Source organism: Trachurus japonicus, chromosome 21, assembly GCF_045865225.1.
Source record: "Trachurus japonicus isolate A0001 chromosome 21, Traja_1.0".
Lineage (NCBI taxonomy): Eukaryota > Metazoa > Chordata > Actinopteri > Carangiformes > Carangidae > Trachurus > Trachurus japonicus.
In genome coordinates, this window is record NC_140927.1 from 27,767,219 (window position 1) to 27,785,781 (window position 18,563).

Consider the following 18,563-nt stretch of genomic DNA (forward strand, 5'->3'; position numbering starts at 1 on the left):
CACACTAATACACCAAAAACAGAGACAAAGAGTGGAAAGTTTGCACGCTGTAAAACTAACTCCAACCATTGTAAGTTGACTAAATCGATGCCAGGTGGACGCGTTTCAGGCACCGTCTCCTACGGACCCGACAGAAGTCGTCTTTGTTGTTGTTGCGTTGTGTTACGTTGCTGTGTGGCTCAGGTTACAGGTAAGAGGCTATAATCCGGCACATTTACATGTTATGTCCATTAATGTGCACTGTCCCATTCAAATAAACAAATAAAGTAAAGTAAATACAATTAATTGGTCAGCCCTAATTATATTCATCTTTACTCACTACATTCTAGCCTTTCTTAACCTCAGGTGACTATAAACTATAAAAAATGTAAACAACATTGATTCAGAGATGCAGGAAGTTTTCGTTATCGGTGGAGAAATCTTTTTTTTATCGTGCATCCCTAGAAATATGAACCACTTTTGTCCTAATCTCAGTTTACAGTCTCTTTATTCCTTCGACCTCTGACAACCATGGATGGATGGATGACCCAAAAAAAGCCCACAGACCCCTGCTGAGAACAAAAGGGGACAGAGCGTTTGCATCGGGGAGCCCCAAACCTCTGGAGCGACCTGTCCGAGGAAATCAGGTTGTTGGAGCCTGTGACCTCCTTTAGCCGACTTGTTCCCTTCAACGGTTTCATTTCTCTTTAAATGTCTCTGCTTTTCATGCTCCTGATGGTTCCAGTTGTTCCATCGCTCCTCTTTGCTTTGAAATGCATTGATTTTTTTTTTTTTTTTAATAATTCTACGTTCCTGCTGCTTTTGAAGTTTTTTGAAAAGTGCTCTATAAATAAAGACTATAATGCCTCCAGCTGTCGCCAGTGCAGAGGCGAGAAAAAAAAAAGAAAGAAAGAAAGTAAAAAGCCCCCTGATTCCAGTCTTTATGTTAAGCAGCTGCTCAGAGTGATGGCGATGGTGAGTGGACCTCTAAAGGCTTTTTCCAGTCTGATACCGACCACTCAGGGCACTTCACCGACACCTGGACGCACTCTCTCCCCTGATGGAGCGGCCATCAGGGGATCCGGTGTCTTGCCGAGCGTCATGCGGTCGTGCAGGAGGCAGGAGGCAGGAATCAAACCTCTGACCTTCTGAGTAGGGGAACAACCTGCTCCGCCACCTGAGCCACAGGCGCCTGAATGGGAACAAGGATATTTCCTTCCCCCTCCCCCTCCCCCTCTCCCTCCGTGCAAAAAAACAAAAAACGCCTGTTGCTCTATAGCCTTGCGTCTCGCGTCGCCTCTCCGAAGAGCCTGGTGTCTGCATTCTGGTTTCCATCTTCTAGCGGATCCAGAAATCACCAAATTCACCAAAGTAAAAGTGTTCACCAACATTAAACTTATAAAATAGACATTAACTTGTAATACAATAAAAGCAAAAGATTAACTTAAAGCAGAAGTAAGTGATCTGGTCGTTTTGTCTAACTTCTATTGGTCCTCGTCCCTACGTCACCACATTCAGGCGCATCCCTTGGCTGCACACACAGAGAGGACTGCCCCTTTATGCCGTTCTCTCTCCTCATTGGATAAAGGTTGTAGGATACAAGGAAAGTTTTCTCCTGGGCTCAGAGCAGAGCAGAGTGACTGACAGACCCGTGTTTCAGACCAAACACTCTATAGAAGTGATTGCTGTCGGGAGATACAACTATTTAAGACTTAGATTAACACAAACATTCACCTGACTTCTGCTTTAATTGCTTGGGGGCTTTCTTGTAAATTATATTCTTTAAATTACAAAGTTTTACCACATTTTATTAGCTTGGTGCTTTTATTTTGACGTAAAGGCCTGTCTCTCTCGCCCTGGATCCAGTTGCTTACCATAAACAGCGAGTCAACGGCCCCAGACTAGTTCTTCTGTTCCCTGTAAAATGAAGACGACGCTCTTTACACAGTGAAGACATCCACACGGCTGAACTGGAAACCTCAGCAACAGACCGGTTAGCTCAAATGAATCCGTGGATTGTCTTTTATTTATTTATTTTTTTTTTTTTTCAAAATGTGTTTGCTCCGGACCAATACGGTCGGGCGGCTAAAGATAAAAAACCATTTCCCTTTTTAATTCCGCACGATTGCGGAGGTGGTGCTCGGCGCATTCGGACCGAGACGTGGCGGCGTCTGCCGAGGTCAGAGTCCCATCAGCGGCGGCGCCTGCAGGCCGGCGCAGCAATCACAGCTCTTTGACTCTCAATGTGATTCCTCCATCAACCTCAGGGAGATTGTCCCATTGAAATTCCATTACAGCTTCCATCATGACGTCCCCCTCTCTTCTCTGCACCGCTCTGCCTCTGTTGTCAGTAAAGGCCTTTTAACGCAGCAATCAGACATTAAATGGAGGGGGTGGGAGGGGTGGGGGTGGAGGAGGATGGGGTGTCTCAGATGAGATGGGGCTTGTGGCTCTTTGGCCGACCGGTCTGATTTGTGTAGGAGGTTGACTCTGTAAATGAATCCGCTCGCACACTTAGGCCTAATGACACAGTAGCCGCGGTTTTGCAATGAATGTGACGATTGTTTTTCGAGTTATCCTCTCCCTCCATTTTCTCTCCACAACACTTTGAATCCAACTGATCAGATGTCATCAAATCACAAATCAGCTGAGAGACAAAACAAAGAGAAATAAAGAGAAAGCAGCAGCAGCAGCAGCAGCAGTGTGGCTCAGGGAACATCACTGATGTTGATCTTTTGGCTCTTTTCTGGTTAATATCTACGGTTCCCTGATGATGCATCCTAGTAACTGATGTGCTACTGACTCTTCCTTTAAAAGGATTTGTTGTTTTACATGAGACAGTTATTCTATTAGACCAGCAGTGGGGCCACGATGAGTTTTATCATTTGACGGCTGGGCCAGTAACAGGTGGATGGATGGAGAGTGACATGTAAAAACCCAATAACCTACGTACATTGAAATTACATTCAGTCTTGGGAGCTGTGTTGGTGCTGATGGTCATCCCTTTTTTCTGTTGCCAGTGTATCAAAGTTTGTAGTCTTTGCTATAATTTGGACAATGTTGTACCAACATTATTTTACGTGCCGGATTAAAAAGCCTAGCCCGCAGAACTCAGTCCCATACCTGTATTACACTATGTACTGTATTAAAAATAAATGTATTATTATTATTATTATAAATTAAAAATGTGCCACATGAATGATTAGCAATGACTTTAAATCTTGTGCCATCACCAGGTTAAAAACAAACAGCATTCCTAAGCTCAGTTTGCAAGTGTCGACATGCTGATGCTAATGCTAATGCTAATGTAAACATTATGTCAGTTCCCTTCTCCAGTCACAGCATCCTGCCTTTATTTCAGCATGGCTGCATGCTCACCACTTACACCTGTCTCAACAACTTCATCATCTTCTCCCTCATTTTGCCGGCTATTTTGACTCACTGTGGCCTCAGCTTTCCTTATTTCAAATTTCCATTTAAAGTTTAGATTTTTACAGTAATGTGTATCTATATGTGTGTAGAGCCTAATGAACAGGGGAACCTCAGCAGCTCTCACAGATGGAAACATTACACCTCAACTGTGTGTTCGCCCTGTGCAGTTGACCTATCTTCTTCTTCTTCTAACTGTTGTTGTCATTATTTGTTTTGTTTTGTGTTGTGTTGTGTTGTGTTGTGTTGTGTTGTGTTGTGTTGTGTTGTGTTGTGTTGTGTTGTGTTGTGTTGTGTTGTGTTGTGTTTGCCATTAGTGTTCATTTAAATTCAGCTGAGTTGTTGCATTTGAAAAGAAGGAATTACAAAGTGCTTTGAAGCTGAAGTTGAACCTCGATGAAGAATCTCAATAATGAGCTGGATATTGTTCCCATGAATCTCTTATTATTGTTATTATTATTATATTATTATTTTCTCATTTCATTACAAAGTCATCTTCTCTAAACACATGGCAGCCTGATGAGATGGAGCCTGGAGGTTTTGGAGCGGTGACTCTTATTCAGGCCTATAGCACAGCAGACATTTACATGAGTATTTATACCATACATCTCATATACATATATACATGATACATCTCTGCCTGTCATTATAACCACAGACCTCGGTCCACGCAGTAGCTCCATACACTTTACCACTCAACTATAGAATTACAATGAAATCCAATATACGTGTGATTATCAAATTATCCCATATTACTCTGTGACTTTTCTCTTCTCGGTGTTCCGGACGCCCACTTTCTCTTACTCACCCACACCGGTGCCCTTTCTCTTACTCTCCTTTTTCCCTTTAATTATATCAATTTTCTTTTGTAAAAGAGACGTTCTGCACAGTGAGACGGCTTGTAAATGGCACGGCGCGTTTCCTACATTTCTGAGCTTTCTTGTAAGAGAAACATGTGAACCACACTGAGCTGCAGGAAATCATTTGGGCAGAGTCGATCTGGATCCACAGGTGGGGTGCTGAGGATTTTTCCCGGACCTGGTACAAAGTGTATCCGTCCCCAGCAGAGCCACAGATGTATCTGTGAGTATCTGTCAGCGTATGGTAGTTGATTCATGTTGAACTGCATGTGTTTGAAGTCATTTAGAAACAGCGTCACACGCTTCATGCGTATCTGTGTTCGAAAAATCTAATTTCTCCCTTTAGTCACGTGTTTATGTGAAAATAATTGGATTTATTGTTATCATATTTAAAAAAAAAACACACACAAAAAAACCCAGACATTCATATCTGTATCAGTGTGAAAAATCCACTAACAGTCTGGCTCTATTCATTCAATTCAAGCTTTTACATCTTCAAAAGGAAGATCTGATGCATTTCACAGTCCATGTGCACTGAATGCAGCAGCTGACTCTCTAAAAAGCGCATGCAGCGTGGCGTGTTCAAATCTCAACTCTAAAAAAAAAAAAATCTATCAAACTTACCACACTGTGTATCTGCGGCTTGCGCCTCTTGGCCAGGTCTATGATATTGATCCCGTTGTAATACAGGTTTTCCATGCAGCCGTGGAAGTTCTTCCTCAGAAAGGTGCCGGGCTTGCCGGGCAGCGGGATGCCTCCGAAACTCAGCTTCCATGAAAAGAAGAAAAAAAAAACAAAGAGGCAGTGAAGCATTTATTACTGGGATGCAGAGGCTGATCTGATATAAACAAGCATCAAGATGCATATTCATGATGCCATTTTCATAAAAAATGATAGAAAACGGAAAATTGACATTCTGCTCTGTATTTTTACTGCATGCTCAACCTGAATCTGAATACACCAGGCCCACACGTTACATTTACTCTGACCGGATTCTGCATAAGCAGCTGAGCCAGTGATTCAGCAAGTGAGAAAACAACACCCACTCGCAGAATCCAAACATACACACACACACGCGCACACACAGACACACAGACACACCACGGCTGCGATATGAATACAATATGCGTACAATGGTTTGGCCGGCGCGGGACCCCGACCTCGGCGCCATCTAACGTCCCTGGGATGGAGAGAAACAGCGGCTGCGAGCCAACGCCTTATCGCCCAGCATCAGTGCCCAGCCTCACTAATGCTCCTGTGGCTGAATGGCAGCGAATCCCTGCAGCCGGGGTCCAAAACATTTTTGAAAACCTTCCCGGAAGAAGGGTCCGGCCAACTATTGTGGATTTTTTTTTGTGTTTTCTTTTATTTTTTTATTTTTTTATTTTTTTGCATCCTGGCTGAAATCACAACTTTCACCAGGACATTTTTATCAGCGATCAGTTAATTATCTTCAGCTAATTAACCTCCTTCACATCGAGCTGAGTCATTTTACACCAACCCCCTGAATGAGGGATGGCTGCCCACACGCAGATGTAAAACAGAATAAAAACTATATCAGAAGTGACTGTGCTCTGTGTCACTCGTTAGTGGATATTATTACTATCACATATGCACATCCTTTGAATATAACACATAATACCTTAAGTAAAAGGTATACATGTATATGGAGTATACATTTTGAGTGGCATAGGAAATGTCAATGATATATATTTAAATCATACATGAGTTTAATTAGTTTATTTTGAAAAATGCCATGACTTTATATGTTTTTCTTAAATATTGACTCATTGATTTAATTTCAAATGAGTCAATTCTCTCACTCTGGGAATGTGGTTTCTCTTAAGTCTTAATTATTACATAACATACAATATGAATACACATAGATGATTATAGATTGTATCCCTAGACATAAATGTCAATTCATGTATAAACATATATTTTTTACTGTATGGTTAATATGATAGGTTGCGCCCTGTCAAGTTATGAAGTTATTATCATTATTATAATAATAATAATTATTATAATATTGATGTGTTGCTCAACTACGGAGACTATTGCTGTCAATTAATGTCTTAATTACAGTGAGAGAGCCTCATTATCCCTTAGATAGATTTGCATCAGGAATGAAAATAACAATACAAACATTTCCTGTCATGTCTTTGGGTGAAAAACTTTCCCCAGCCCTCGCTGTGGAGTCAGAGAGTTAAAATGCTGCACGCAGGTGATTAGAGGTTGACAGTCCACTTGGCAGTCTGTTATCACTTTCAAATGATTATGCATTATGGGCGAGCCATTTCAAAGCATGTCTGTTCTCTGGGGCTTACATAGACTAGACTCTGTTTACCATCTCCAAGGCTAATTACTAACTGGCTCATTACTAACTCCACCGCTCATCGCTGCGTTATCACTGATGATGTTGTTTTGGCCTGTGCAGGATGAAGTGAATGAAGCGGCCGGCCTCACCTCGTAGTCCACCTCCAGAGAGTGTCCTTCTCCTCTGGTGTGGAAGTGCTGCGTGTGTGAGTCCACGGTGAGGTTGACCTGCTTGTTGAAGCGCTCCACGTGCACGGCGTGCCAGTGCTGGTCGTCCAGCAGGCTGCCCACGGTGACGGCGACGCGGCCGCTGCTGAACCGCAGCCTGCTGTCGTCTGCAGGAAACACACAGGGAAACAAACAGGAGCAGAGTGAGGAGGAGGTGTGTGTGGGAATGTGTGTGTGTGGGAAGCCGGGCGGACCTCAGGTGTATGGAGAGGTCAGAAGAAACACACACACACACACACACACACACACACACACACACACACTGATGCCCACTCCGTTCATTCAGAAGGTGTATAACAACAGAAAGAGATAGATGTGTATCAAGGTAGGACACTGAATAAATGATGAATTAGCAGCAGAAAAACAAGAAAGTGTTTCAATTATTTATCTACCCAACATGTCAAATATTTTCTAGTTTTTTAAAGGGATAGTTCAACATTTTAGGCAAATTCGTCCACTGTCATAATCCCTATAGTCATAGCAGTAGGTTCATTACCTTTAATTATCAGTGCATGTTGTTTTGAGATCTGCGGGGCAGAGACGTGAGCTGCTCAGTGAACACAATGGAGGTGAACGGTCCTGGTCCCCTGTCCCTCATCAAACTCATCAAATACACAATCCAACACCTCCAAAACAATCTGGTGGACAAGTTGTGACCTGCACATTCACCACGCTATGAAATAATCATGTATAATTATGTAACATTACGACACATAAAGGAAATACTCGGAACTACTTTTGAAATCCCTCCGCCCAGCAGCCGTGTCTGGAATGTAGTTCCAGCTGCATTTGCCTCTAAAACAACTCCATCTCATAATGTTACATGATTATCTCATAGCGTGGTGAATATGCAGCTCACAACTTGTCCACCAGAGCGTTGTGGAGTTGTTGGATTGTGTATTTGATGATGATGGCGTGTACCGTTCACCTCCATTGTGTTCACTGAGCAGCTCACGTCTCTGCCCCGCAGATCTCAAAACAACATGCACCGATAATTAAAGGGAATGAACCTACTGCTATTACTATAGGAATTATGACAGTGGACGAATCCCTTTAAGGTTTTCAATGTGACCAATGGTTCATCTTACACATTAATCAGACTGGAGACAGAGTTCTGGTCTGATGTGAAAAACATTAAAGATGAGATGGGTGCATGACATTCATCAGATTGCTTTGATAACGCTCAATCATGGAAACTAAACTCATCTACAAAAGCTTCATAATGAGTTAGAATTCACCAAGGACGCTCACATACTTCTGGAAAATAAAACATTAAAAGCAGAGAGAGGGAGAAGGAGATAGAGAGAGAGAGGGAGGGAGGGGGTTCACCTAGGTTGAGGTAGAGGTCCAGTCTTCCTCGGTGCAGCTCCAGGGTGATGTAGTCTCCCCTCTGCCCCTCTCCGTGCAGCAGGACGCCCTCGGCCTGGTGGCTCTTGAACCGCAGAGAGATCACGTCCTTCACCGTGGACATGGACTTCTGGTTGAACCGATACAGCAGCGAGCTGCGGCCGTCGAAGTCGGCCACGTACGACTCTGGAAAGTAAATCAGAGAGACTCTTGAGGTTGGCCCCGACGGTCTCCGGTCTGTAATAACAGAAATTGCTACAAAAATGCAGCCGCTGTTGGAAAATGTCCTCCGACAATTTAATCTGCCTCATTTTCCAAAGAGACTCTGAGGCTCTGTTTCTGGACATGTTTAAAAAGAAAAAAAATCCTCTTTTGGTTTTACTTGCTCTGAAAAAATATGCACACAGCATTAAGTGGTTTGCCCAGTGAAAGATGTTTGTTAAAGTGACACTTTTCTCTTTCGTTTTTTAAGGCTGAGTGAGTGTTAAATTATTTACTTTTTCAATACTCAAAAGAATTAAATAAAAAATTCAAACAAAATAATTACCAGCATGGACAAAAAGCTGGTGTAATATACTACCACTACTTTTCCACCCAGGCTACTTGTGCTGTTGCTGCTACTATTTGAGCTTTTTTCTTCCCCTCCACAGTAAATGCTCTTTTTCTAACCCTGAGGCAGCAGATGGTTTGTTACACAGAACCATCAGGGACGGCTTGATTGGAAAATGTTTGAGAGAAAAAACGGCATGCACACTCAAAAAACTATATTTGGCAGGTGTTTGGGTGAACAATCTGTCAATTGCACTATGTGGTGTGTATATTTTTCTTTTTTAAGGTCATGTCATGTTTACATCACTGCTGGTCGGAGCTTGAGCCAATGATTTCCTGCTACTAAGGCAGCGTGGTTCGACCTGGAGTGAATGCTGACTGTGGCCTTTCACACCGACAGCACAGGCCTGATGTTTCTGTCCCAGGTTAAAGGTCCAGCTGGCGTGTCAGGAGAAATCTCTGTTACCTCCTATTTAAAAAGCCGCTGCCTGCAGGATGCTGAGAACACATTCGGCCGTTGGAGCCCTGTCTATCGCCGACACTCGACAGCGCTTTTTGCCGATCAAAACGAGCTATTAAGTTGTGTTTTATTGTGTTAGTGTTGTTGTTGTGCTGTTATTAGTGTTTTTTAAAGACATGTACGCCGGTGTGTCAGCTCCGTCGCTGCTCAAAGCAACCGCTGCCCAGAGTGTTATATCTATCACTCTGCCGCCGCCGTTTGAAAAGTAGTGACGTGTTTCCGCTACGTCACCAAGATGGCGGCCGTTAAGGGAGGAAAGTGTCCATCGATCCACACTCAGTGTTCTGGCCGTTTGAGTGCACATAGCGCACTACATTATCACACTGCTCAGTGTGAACGCACTTATGTACTCAACATATTAAGTGTAAGTGCAGAAGTGCGCGATTTGGGACACACCAATGGTGATGCACGGAGCAGCCATCTTGGATTGTCAACTCTGGTGCTACTGGGGTTTCCTTGAGTTTCTGAGTTGGACTCTGACTTCAGGGTGGGACGGGGGTGGTGGGGGGGGGGGCGTCTCTAAGGACGTAGCCGACCATAATCACGTGTCCTCAGTGGCTGTGTGTCACTATACAGTATAGTTGAATGAATACGCTGTCCGAACATCTTGTGTGAATTAATATATTATAGTGCTTGTAGTATTTCACAGTGCAGCATGAAACGTAGTGTATTGTCACTAACCAAGCAATATATATATAGACCATAATGCATCGTGCTGAAAGATAGCAGACAAGAAATTTTATTTTAAAAACCCACCAGACGGCGTTTATCTGGTGCGTTTTAATTTTGCAACAATAAAGACAGAGTAGAGCCTGAAAGTGTTTTTCATTTTACCAATGAGGTCACTATATAGTCGTCTATAGAACTCCTTATGTCAGGGCTTTTCAACGTTTTTCAGGCCAAGGACCCTCAAACTGATGGAGAGATGCAGCAGGGACCCTCTATATGTACTATTGTATGAAATTGTGTTTCATATTAACCTGACCTAGTGCCTTGTATAAACGTACTTTGTTATTGTGCATTCAGTACTACACTATTCTATACGCAGGTTCATACATTGTATAATATGTTTTTATTTTTTAAAAATGTGTATTTTTATTTTCCAAGGTCTAGTGAGTAGGTGCCCGTGCCTCTGCCATTTTATGAACAGACCTTGTCAACTGATACCAATGCTGATATCAACAATATCTGTCAGTTGCATGATAATTTGTGCAGTAATTTTAATGTTTGTTTTTTAATGTTTTTTTTTGTTTGTTTGTTTGTTTGTTTCTATTGTCTTATCCATTTCCACTATTTTATCTTATGCTTGTTCACTGTTTTTCTGTATGATGTTTTCTTCACTTTCTAATTGATTTATTTTTTCAATGATATTTTATTTGTATTTTGTGAAGCACCTTGCAACCTTGGTTTTGAAAGGTGCTATAGAAATGAAGTTTATTTATTTAATCAATGATATGTTTTTATTTTAAACATAAATGTGGAAACGAAAACATATTTAAGAATTGACTAATTAACTACAAATTTCAAGCCCCCCTGCAGTGCAGCACCTCCTCTGTTGAAGACCTCTGGCCTGTACAGTGAGTAGGGAGTAGTGAATGAGATGAGAGTATATTCTGTAATTACTCCCATTGCCAGAAAGGACGGACAGAAGATTCACATTGCAGGTTTAATCCCTGCCGCTGGCGTTGCCTTCAGTAATGGAAACTACCTATAAAATTCTGCACATGCATCAGGGTGGTCCAGTCAGAGGCAGGACTGCCTTCCTGTAAATGTGAGATCACAGTCTGCACATTCTGACCACAGCCGCATCAACGGAGCCTTTTTCTCTATCAATCCATCCAGTTCAACTTCCTGAAACCTGGCGTTGTGCTCCCCCTGTGGCGTGACTCATCTTCACCTTTAATGAAACACAGCCACGACGTGACGAGCCAAAACGTCTGCAGCACAAAGTGTCTTCACACCGAGCTGCTCAGACGTGGCGGGTTTTGTCGGTTCACCTGCGCTCTGTCACGAGACACGCGGCTCTGTTAATCACTGTTGTAACACGCGCCGACGCCACCGCCGCCAGCCAGGCTGGTACAGCAATCTACAAGAATAAGGTAGAGCACAAACATTAATAGATTTCACCATGTTTGGAGGCTGGTCATCATAAAACTGCTCACTGTGGGCTGTTCTGAGGGTGTTTCACAGTGCAGTAATTCACCGGCTCATCTAGTTAGTGCTGCTTCACAACGCGTGGGAGAGGTTTTCTAAGTGAATCCCCATTACATGTTTTTTTATTGAGGCCTGCTCAGGTTATTAATTTCACTGTATGTGTGAGTGTGTGTGCGTGTGTGTGTGTGTGTGTGTGAGAAGCTTTTCCTTTTATCACATGCTCCACACTCCACAGAGGTCCGGCGTCTGTTTTTGCTTCTCATTAAAATCCAAAGTATGGAATTACTTTAATGTGGTCTTTTTACTGTTCAATCTTTTGAGGACGGTTATTCCAAAATAACAATTTAATAATGTTATTTGAGATCAAAAAGACTTTCTGTGCTCAGAGCCACCCGAGCATTAACAGCAACAAACATTGGCAGTGAAGATGGAGCGAAGTTGAGGGAATAAAGCCAAACGCAGAAATATTAATTCCATTAAACCAAGTTTCTAAATGTCCAAGCCCTATCAATATTCATATTGAGACCAATGTTCTACTTTAATTTTCCATTTTATGCATCTAAGTATTTAATTGAAAGTCAGCTGAGTTATCAAAATACATCAAATCCACTCCAGCCAAAGAATGTTCCTTAAATCTACTTAGGTAGCTGCATTTAGCAGCAATTTAGCTGCTTTATTTGGGCGTTGGAGAAACTACAGTTTCTGGCAGTTCTGAGTTTGCTTCATTTTTCAGCCTCGGCGGTTGATGCTTGGTCCTATAGCTCAGTGATTTCACATCCAGGATTCCTAAACTGGCTGTAATTAGACCATGGTTCACCCTATCAGATGTTTTATTACAGAAAGTTTTTGATACAAAGTAATTATAGATTCTGTCATTGTGTTTCTTATGGAGGAATTAGAGTGAAAATAGAGTATTCTCCTTTTCCTGGGCTAGGGTATTCTCTGGGGCTGGGCTTGAGGTCAGAGAAAAGTTGGGGTGGGGAACGGGGAGTTAACTACTGCACGATATGAAATGTCAATTTTGTTAAACAACATAGCCTTAAATAGCCATAGCCATAGTTCCTCTTTAAATATTAAAGGTTTAATATGTAGGAATTCCCCCCATCTAGCGGTGCGGTTGCATATCTGAACGTATTCTTGATGTTGCATTCACCTGAAATGGGGCAGACGTCAGACAGACAACAGACGCTGCATGTAACAGGATAAACAAGTGGTCCGCCAGCACGAGGCAAAACAATACAGGCCTGACAACATGTTGTCATGGTGATGTGGTATTGTTTTAGTAAAATGACATCCGGTTGGTTTGCCGACGGCCGTCTGCCTGACTGCACCTGAATGCAACACCAGTGCCTCCGTCCTTCCTCACACTACACAGTGGTGACAGTTTTAACAGGCCGTTTCCGTGGTTACCTACGGTCACGATGCAACATGGCCGCCTCGGTTCGGTTTCCGTGGTTACCTACGGTCACGATGCAACATGGCCGCCTCGGTTCGGTTTCCGTGGTTACCTACGGTCACGATGCAACATGGCCGCCTCGGTTCGGTGCGTCGCCCACTTATGTATTTGTAACGACTTGTAACAACTCATTCTAAGGAACCAGAAAGCTTTCATCTGGATGCAGCTGTGATTCACCTTCAGTCAAATACGGATTTATGAAAGACAGGTTTGATTTTTGATCAGAAAAAGCCAAATAAGTTACAGACTGGGGCTTTAAAAGAATAGTTCACCCAAAATTCAAATGTCCCTCATTATCTCCTCCCCCTCATGTGGACTAAGGGCTGGGAGAAGTTTCAGAGTCCTCCGTGGCTTCTCTGAGTTACAGGGGGTCTCGGCGTAGCAGTGCATGTCCATATAACGGTTGCACATGGATACCAACTGTCTTCATAACAAAAAGACACACCAAAAAACATCCAAATACCTCCATGCTGCTCGTCTGTAATGTCCCTCTTGTATTGAAGCCCCGAAATGCGAAATTGTTCCGAAAAAAATTAAATAAGTCTATATTTCAAGCTTGTTTGCAGTGGAAGCTCCTCCAAATCTCACATTTCAGGGCTTCAATACAAGACGGACATTACATACGAGCTGGATGGATGTTTTTTGGTGTGTCTTTTTGTTACGAAGAAAAGTGGTATCCATTAGCAACCGTCATATGGACATGCAGTGCTGCACGGAGACCCCCTGTAACTCAGAGAAGCCACGGAGGACTCTGAAACTTCTCCCAGCCCTTAGTCCACATGAGGGTGAGGAGATAATGAGTGAAATTTCAATTTTGAGTGAACTATCCCTTTAAGTCAGATTTGATGGGAAGCCCACACACCAGTGATGTCTTCACAGGCCCGATGCTCCGGGAAAGCAGCAATTTTCACATTTCCTCGTCCCAGAGGTTGGTACGTCCTGTCCACTCTACTTATACTCTGTCTGTGTGAGGAACATCTGGTGGTGAGCAGTCCGGGTTTCAGATGACATGATGCATCGTTCGACACCACGCTGGTTGAAGGTGGCCGGCGAGGAAGCCCACCTGGTGACTTCTTTCACTTTCCCGTGCCCGTTATGTGGGACAGCCTTTTTCCGTCACGGCAGAGCGATGAGTCAGTGATGAAACCCACGTGAATAGACTCAGTGTTATCCTGATATAATGGAGAATTTAAGCCGTGACAAACAGGAAAAAAAAAGATGTTCAATATCTCAACATATTTTTAAAGCAAAATTGGTCTCGTGCGTAGGCGTTCAGGCTGGATAATAAAATAATGATGGGAAAGGTGGGCAAGAAAACAGACTGATGATTTCAGTATTTATTAACCCACTGTGTTCGTGTGAGTGTTTAAGTATAAAACTTGTAAAATGATGTAACCTGAGTATAAACTTATATGATCTGTCTTAACTTTAACTCTACTTTGCAGTAATATACAATAATATCTGCCTGACACTGGGAGAATAACACCTCTAATAACCTCAAGAATCAGGGTTTAGTCACACACTGTAAGACTGGTGATGATGGAGGAACACTAGACCCTAGTGCATGTTATTTCCCATCATGCTCCTGGTGGAAATCTTTATCTTTTCTCTCTCTCTTTCCTTTAAATTCTACATTGTTTACAACTGTTATCATTATTATGATTATTGATGCTATTATTCTTGTCATGATTATAGAAAAAACTCCCCATTTCCTTAAAAAAAGAGACTGTAATAAGTGTTTAGATCACTTTGATATTTGAGATTCCTGTTTTAAATTTTGAATGATGTTCCTTATGCCCAGTTACTTCACATTTTTGCACCTCCATGGTGTCTAAGAAGTTGGTTTGCTATTATTTCCTGTTTCGTGCAGGAGCTGAGACTAGACATTTCAAATAATATATAAAAAATAAATAAATAAAACACTTTCAGGATACTTCAAGTCACAACCCTCACACTGAACAATGGATGTGACGACAGCGTGCAGCAACTCTAGCAAAACTCTCATTATTCTCTGACATTGGAGATTTGTCTGTGACAGTGAAACCCGGTGAGGGGGCGTTTAGTGTGAGGTGACTCAATCAGGTGTGGAAAATTAGCTGCACACAACACTTGTGTATCTGTTTACTGTGGCGTGAACAACGCTATGAAATAGAGCGTTAAATATGGAGAAAGCGCATTTTGGGATTTTTCTTTCCATAGTTACAGTCTACAGTCTACAGACAGTACCAAACAATGGTTTTACCCTGCGTTTTTAAAATAATATTCCACGCTGATGTTGCTTCTTTTAGCATTTTGCTAACGACTGAAACCAAGAGCAATGTTTGTTTGTTTGACTCTGAAGCTCTAAGTGCTTTGGATTTTGAGTTTTGTAGGTGTTGAATGTGTGAAGATCATCAGTGTGAATGTGTTTCCAGTGTGTCTGTCTGTCTTTGTTTCAGTCATTTCAATGATGGTGTGTAAAAAGCAAATGGAAAGAAAATACAGCACCCTGCAAAAACCTTAACCTCTTCTGAAAAAAGAGTTGATGGTCAGATGAGACTGTGTGTCCGCTCCGTCAACACCCACCGCCTGCGTTTATGATGCGCACTGCTGCGGCTCCGCCAGACAGCAGGAATCACGAGGACCCACACATCTCAATATAGTGGGATGTAGAACCACAAAACCAAAAACAGTTTATTTAATCCAGAGGAGCAGCAGGAAAACAACTCAGTGCTGACCTGTTGATCTGCCTATTTTGTGATTTTACAATCAGCACCTCCTCATCCATGGTGTCAACGGGGTGAAATGATGTCTGAAAACCTCTGACCTGTTGACTTCAGGGCAGCTAGGTGCAGTCCGGGAAAATATGATCCATGTATTTTATTTTAAAAAATGAACCGGGTGTTTTGTTTTGTCCACAATTTCCTGATCTGCACGATCTGCTTCAGCTGAGAATGGGCAGTTGGTCAGGATTGAAGGGAAAATGGATGCTGCAAAGTACACTCCAAAACCTGTGTCCCTCTGCTAGACAGCTGGAGATGGGCCGGTCAGTCACCGACAAAATAACAATGTAGTGGCTTAAGGACGGGAAAGTGAATGTCCCTGAGTGGCCAAGTCAGAGTCCTGACTTAAATCCAATAGAAAATCTGTGGATGGACTTGAAGAGAGTAGCAGTCTATCACCATTCGCCACTCACCACAGAATTTGACTCAACTCCAACAATTCTTCAAAGAAAAATGGGTAAATAATCCCCAACCTAGGTGTGCAACACCAGTTGAGACATGTCCAAAGAGATTGATGGCTGTAATTAAAGCAAAATGTTGATCTATGAAGTATTACATCAGGGGGCTAATGACTTTTTCAACTCTGGTATTCTAGTTTTTTAATTTTTTATTAATTTTCAGAACTCTCACCATTTTTTTCCCCATTACTTTGATGTTTTGTAAAATAAACCTGGAAAAAGTTTATTTTTTAATGAGTTTGGAGTCATTTCAGCCTGTATGACAAATGATCTTACCTTCAAAGGGGTATGATGATTTTGTATAACGGGTCTGCTGATCAACAGGAGGGGTAACCGAAGCTGCGTGGACTGAGAGTGTACTGTAGTTTAAAGACTCACTGTAGGAGCAGCCGTACACCTCCACTCTGAGCCCCATCCAGCCACTCGGGTTCCAGTCGAGAGGGACGAAGCGCAGGAAGCGCGTCCTCACCGGGTGGGACAGCTTGTTCTGGACAACGGCCTCCGAATTCACGTTCCCCACAAAGCTCTGCAGGGAAAGAGAGAGAGAGAGAGAGAGAGGGAGAAACTGAGTGTGTTGGTGGTGGTGACGGCAGCATATAAAACCAATATAGAACAAGAAGTGACCAACGCTCCGCTGAGAAGCAGCAAATAACCTCCGATCCAGAATGAATGGTAATATTTTCACCGGGGGAGTAGAAGAGTCTCCTTTTAGCTGAACACTTGAAATATAAGCAGAATAATAATAATAAAAAAATAAAAAATCTAAATCCTTGAACAGCACAGACAACAACAAAATGCTGACACGGCTAACCCAAGGGCAATGTCTTCTTCCTATCCTTGGCCAATACTATTTAATGTAAAGTGATAAGAATCATTATGCAGTGTGGAAATATGAGAATATCCGTTCCAACCAGGTCCATGTGAGACGCAGGAGAAATGACCAGCGAGGCGGCCCTGGGGCGAAATAAGGCCTGTCGCATTGTGTTTTCTCCCCGAAGAACTAAAAAACAAAAACCTGAGCACTACTGTGAGATGTCGTTCTTCTTTCTTTCCTCCTCCTCCTCCACCCTCCCTCTTTCCACTTTCAGCCTGTGCACCAAAACAACACCAGGGGACACGAGCGGAGAAACAGACAGAGAGAATGAGAGATGGAGACAGAAACAGAGACAAACAACCTCTCCTCTCAAATGACTGATTACCAGCTCCTTCATAACCGACTCTAGGCAGGTGACATATCAGATCAATACCTACTCGTACTATGAAAAACGAAAAAAGATATATCATTGACGGTGGGGGCTCCGGGGCCTTTGTGAATGGTTCAACACGGCCAGACAATGCTGATAATTCAGCTTTCCAGCAGCAGCGGCAGCAGAAGGAGAAACACAACGACCAGCAGCACAAATGACGGTGAGATGCCTGTGTGTGGACGGCCGGCGGCCGCGGAGCATGGAGCATCATTACATACACCAGGATGCAGCTCCGTGGTAGATAATCAAGGCAACAGTGTGACTGTTAAGGTTGTTATTGTGATTTATGCCACCGTCATCCCCCCCCCACCTCAACCCCCTACTCCCATTTTTGAGCCATTTACCGAGTGAAGCCTCGTGGCTGAATCCTACAACGTGCAGAGGCCGGGCTAATTTATACATGCGCTGTAATTCACAGGAGGGATTAACAAATGGTGCCGGGGCTTACACGTTCGGGTGAGGGAAAATGTATTACTGTGTGGCACCACTACAAACAGCATTTAGAGCAAATGAAATAAGAGAAACACGCTGGACTTGGAAAAAAAAAAAAGGAAAGAAAAGAAATAAAAATCAAAACAAGACCGACTTATTCACAACAGCACTATGGTGAGGTTTTCTACAGGCTTTCGGCCACAAAACCAGATGCAGTCATTGGTGTATTGCACTGTGGGAATCAGACTGTGTTTGTCATACACTGTTGAACCATGACGCTGGTGGAAAATAATTGAAACTACAAATTAAAGTTGAAGTCAAATTACTGATGATTCAGAATGAATGAACTCTTAAAACAGGACCACGGATACACAGCCAATCAGCCGCAACCATAAAACCAGTCACCTGTTTTAATGCGATGTCTGAGCCGTGTATTAAACTCACTGCAGTAGGAGAACATCGCATGAACAACAATCACAGTTACAGTTTGGGAAGGGAAAATAAATAAATAAATATATAACAGTCTCCTTGGGAATTGCTTGTCAGTCAATACCAGTCAAATCTTGGATGATCTTTTTAATCAGGACTGCGTGGGTGTGTGTTGATCTGATTTGACTGACAACATCAGCAATCAAGCCTCCATCTGTCGTCAAATGGTGCTGAACTCGGTTCTTACAATACGTGACATCACGTTTTGTCTTTCCAGTTGAGCACTTTGCACAAAAAAAAACAATCTTTGTGAAAGCACAAAAAAAACCGCTGTAGCAGACAAACAGAAAAAACACATCCGCCACGTTGATACGAAAAAATGAAGTTTTCAGCGCGT

The 18,563-nt window shown here is 42.7% G+C and overlaps 1 protein-coding gene across 1 annotated transcript in view; it reads right to left on the minus strand.

Moving 5' to 3' along the window:
* The window catches only part of cntnap5a (contactin associated protein family member 5a), a 126,530-nt gene that overhangs the window by 77,096 nt on the left and 30,871 nt on the right, over positions 1 to 18,563 (minus strand). The window contains exons 4-7 of the mRNA XM_085764943.1: positions 16,437 to 16,584; positions 8,142 to 8,345; positions 6,735 to 6,919; positions 4,893 to 5,036 (exon numbers count right to left, since the gene is read on the minus strand). Coding sequence (XP_085621069.1) covers positions 4,893 to 5,036; positions 6,735 to 6,919; positions 8,142 to 8,345; positions 16,437 to 16,584 — 681 coding nt within the window. The remainder of the gene's footprint in view (positions 1 to 4,892; positions 5,037 to 6,734; positions 6,920 to 8,141; positions 8,346 to 16,436; positions 16,585 to 18,563) is intronic.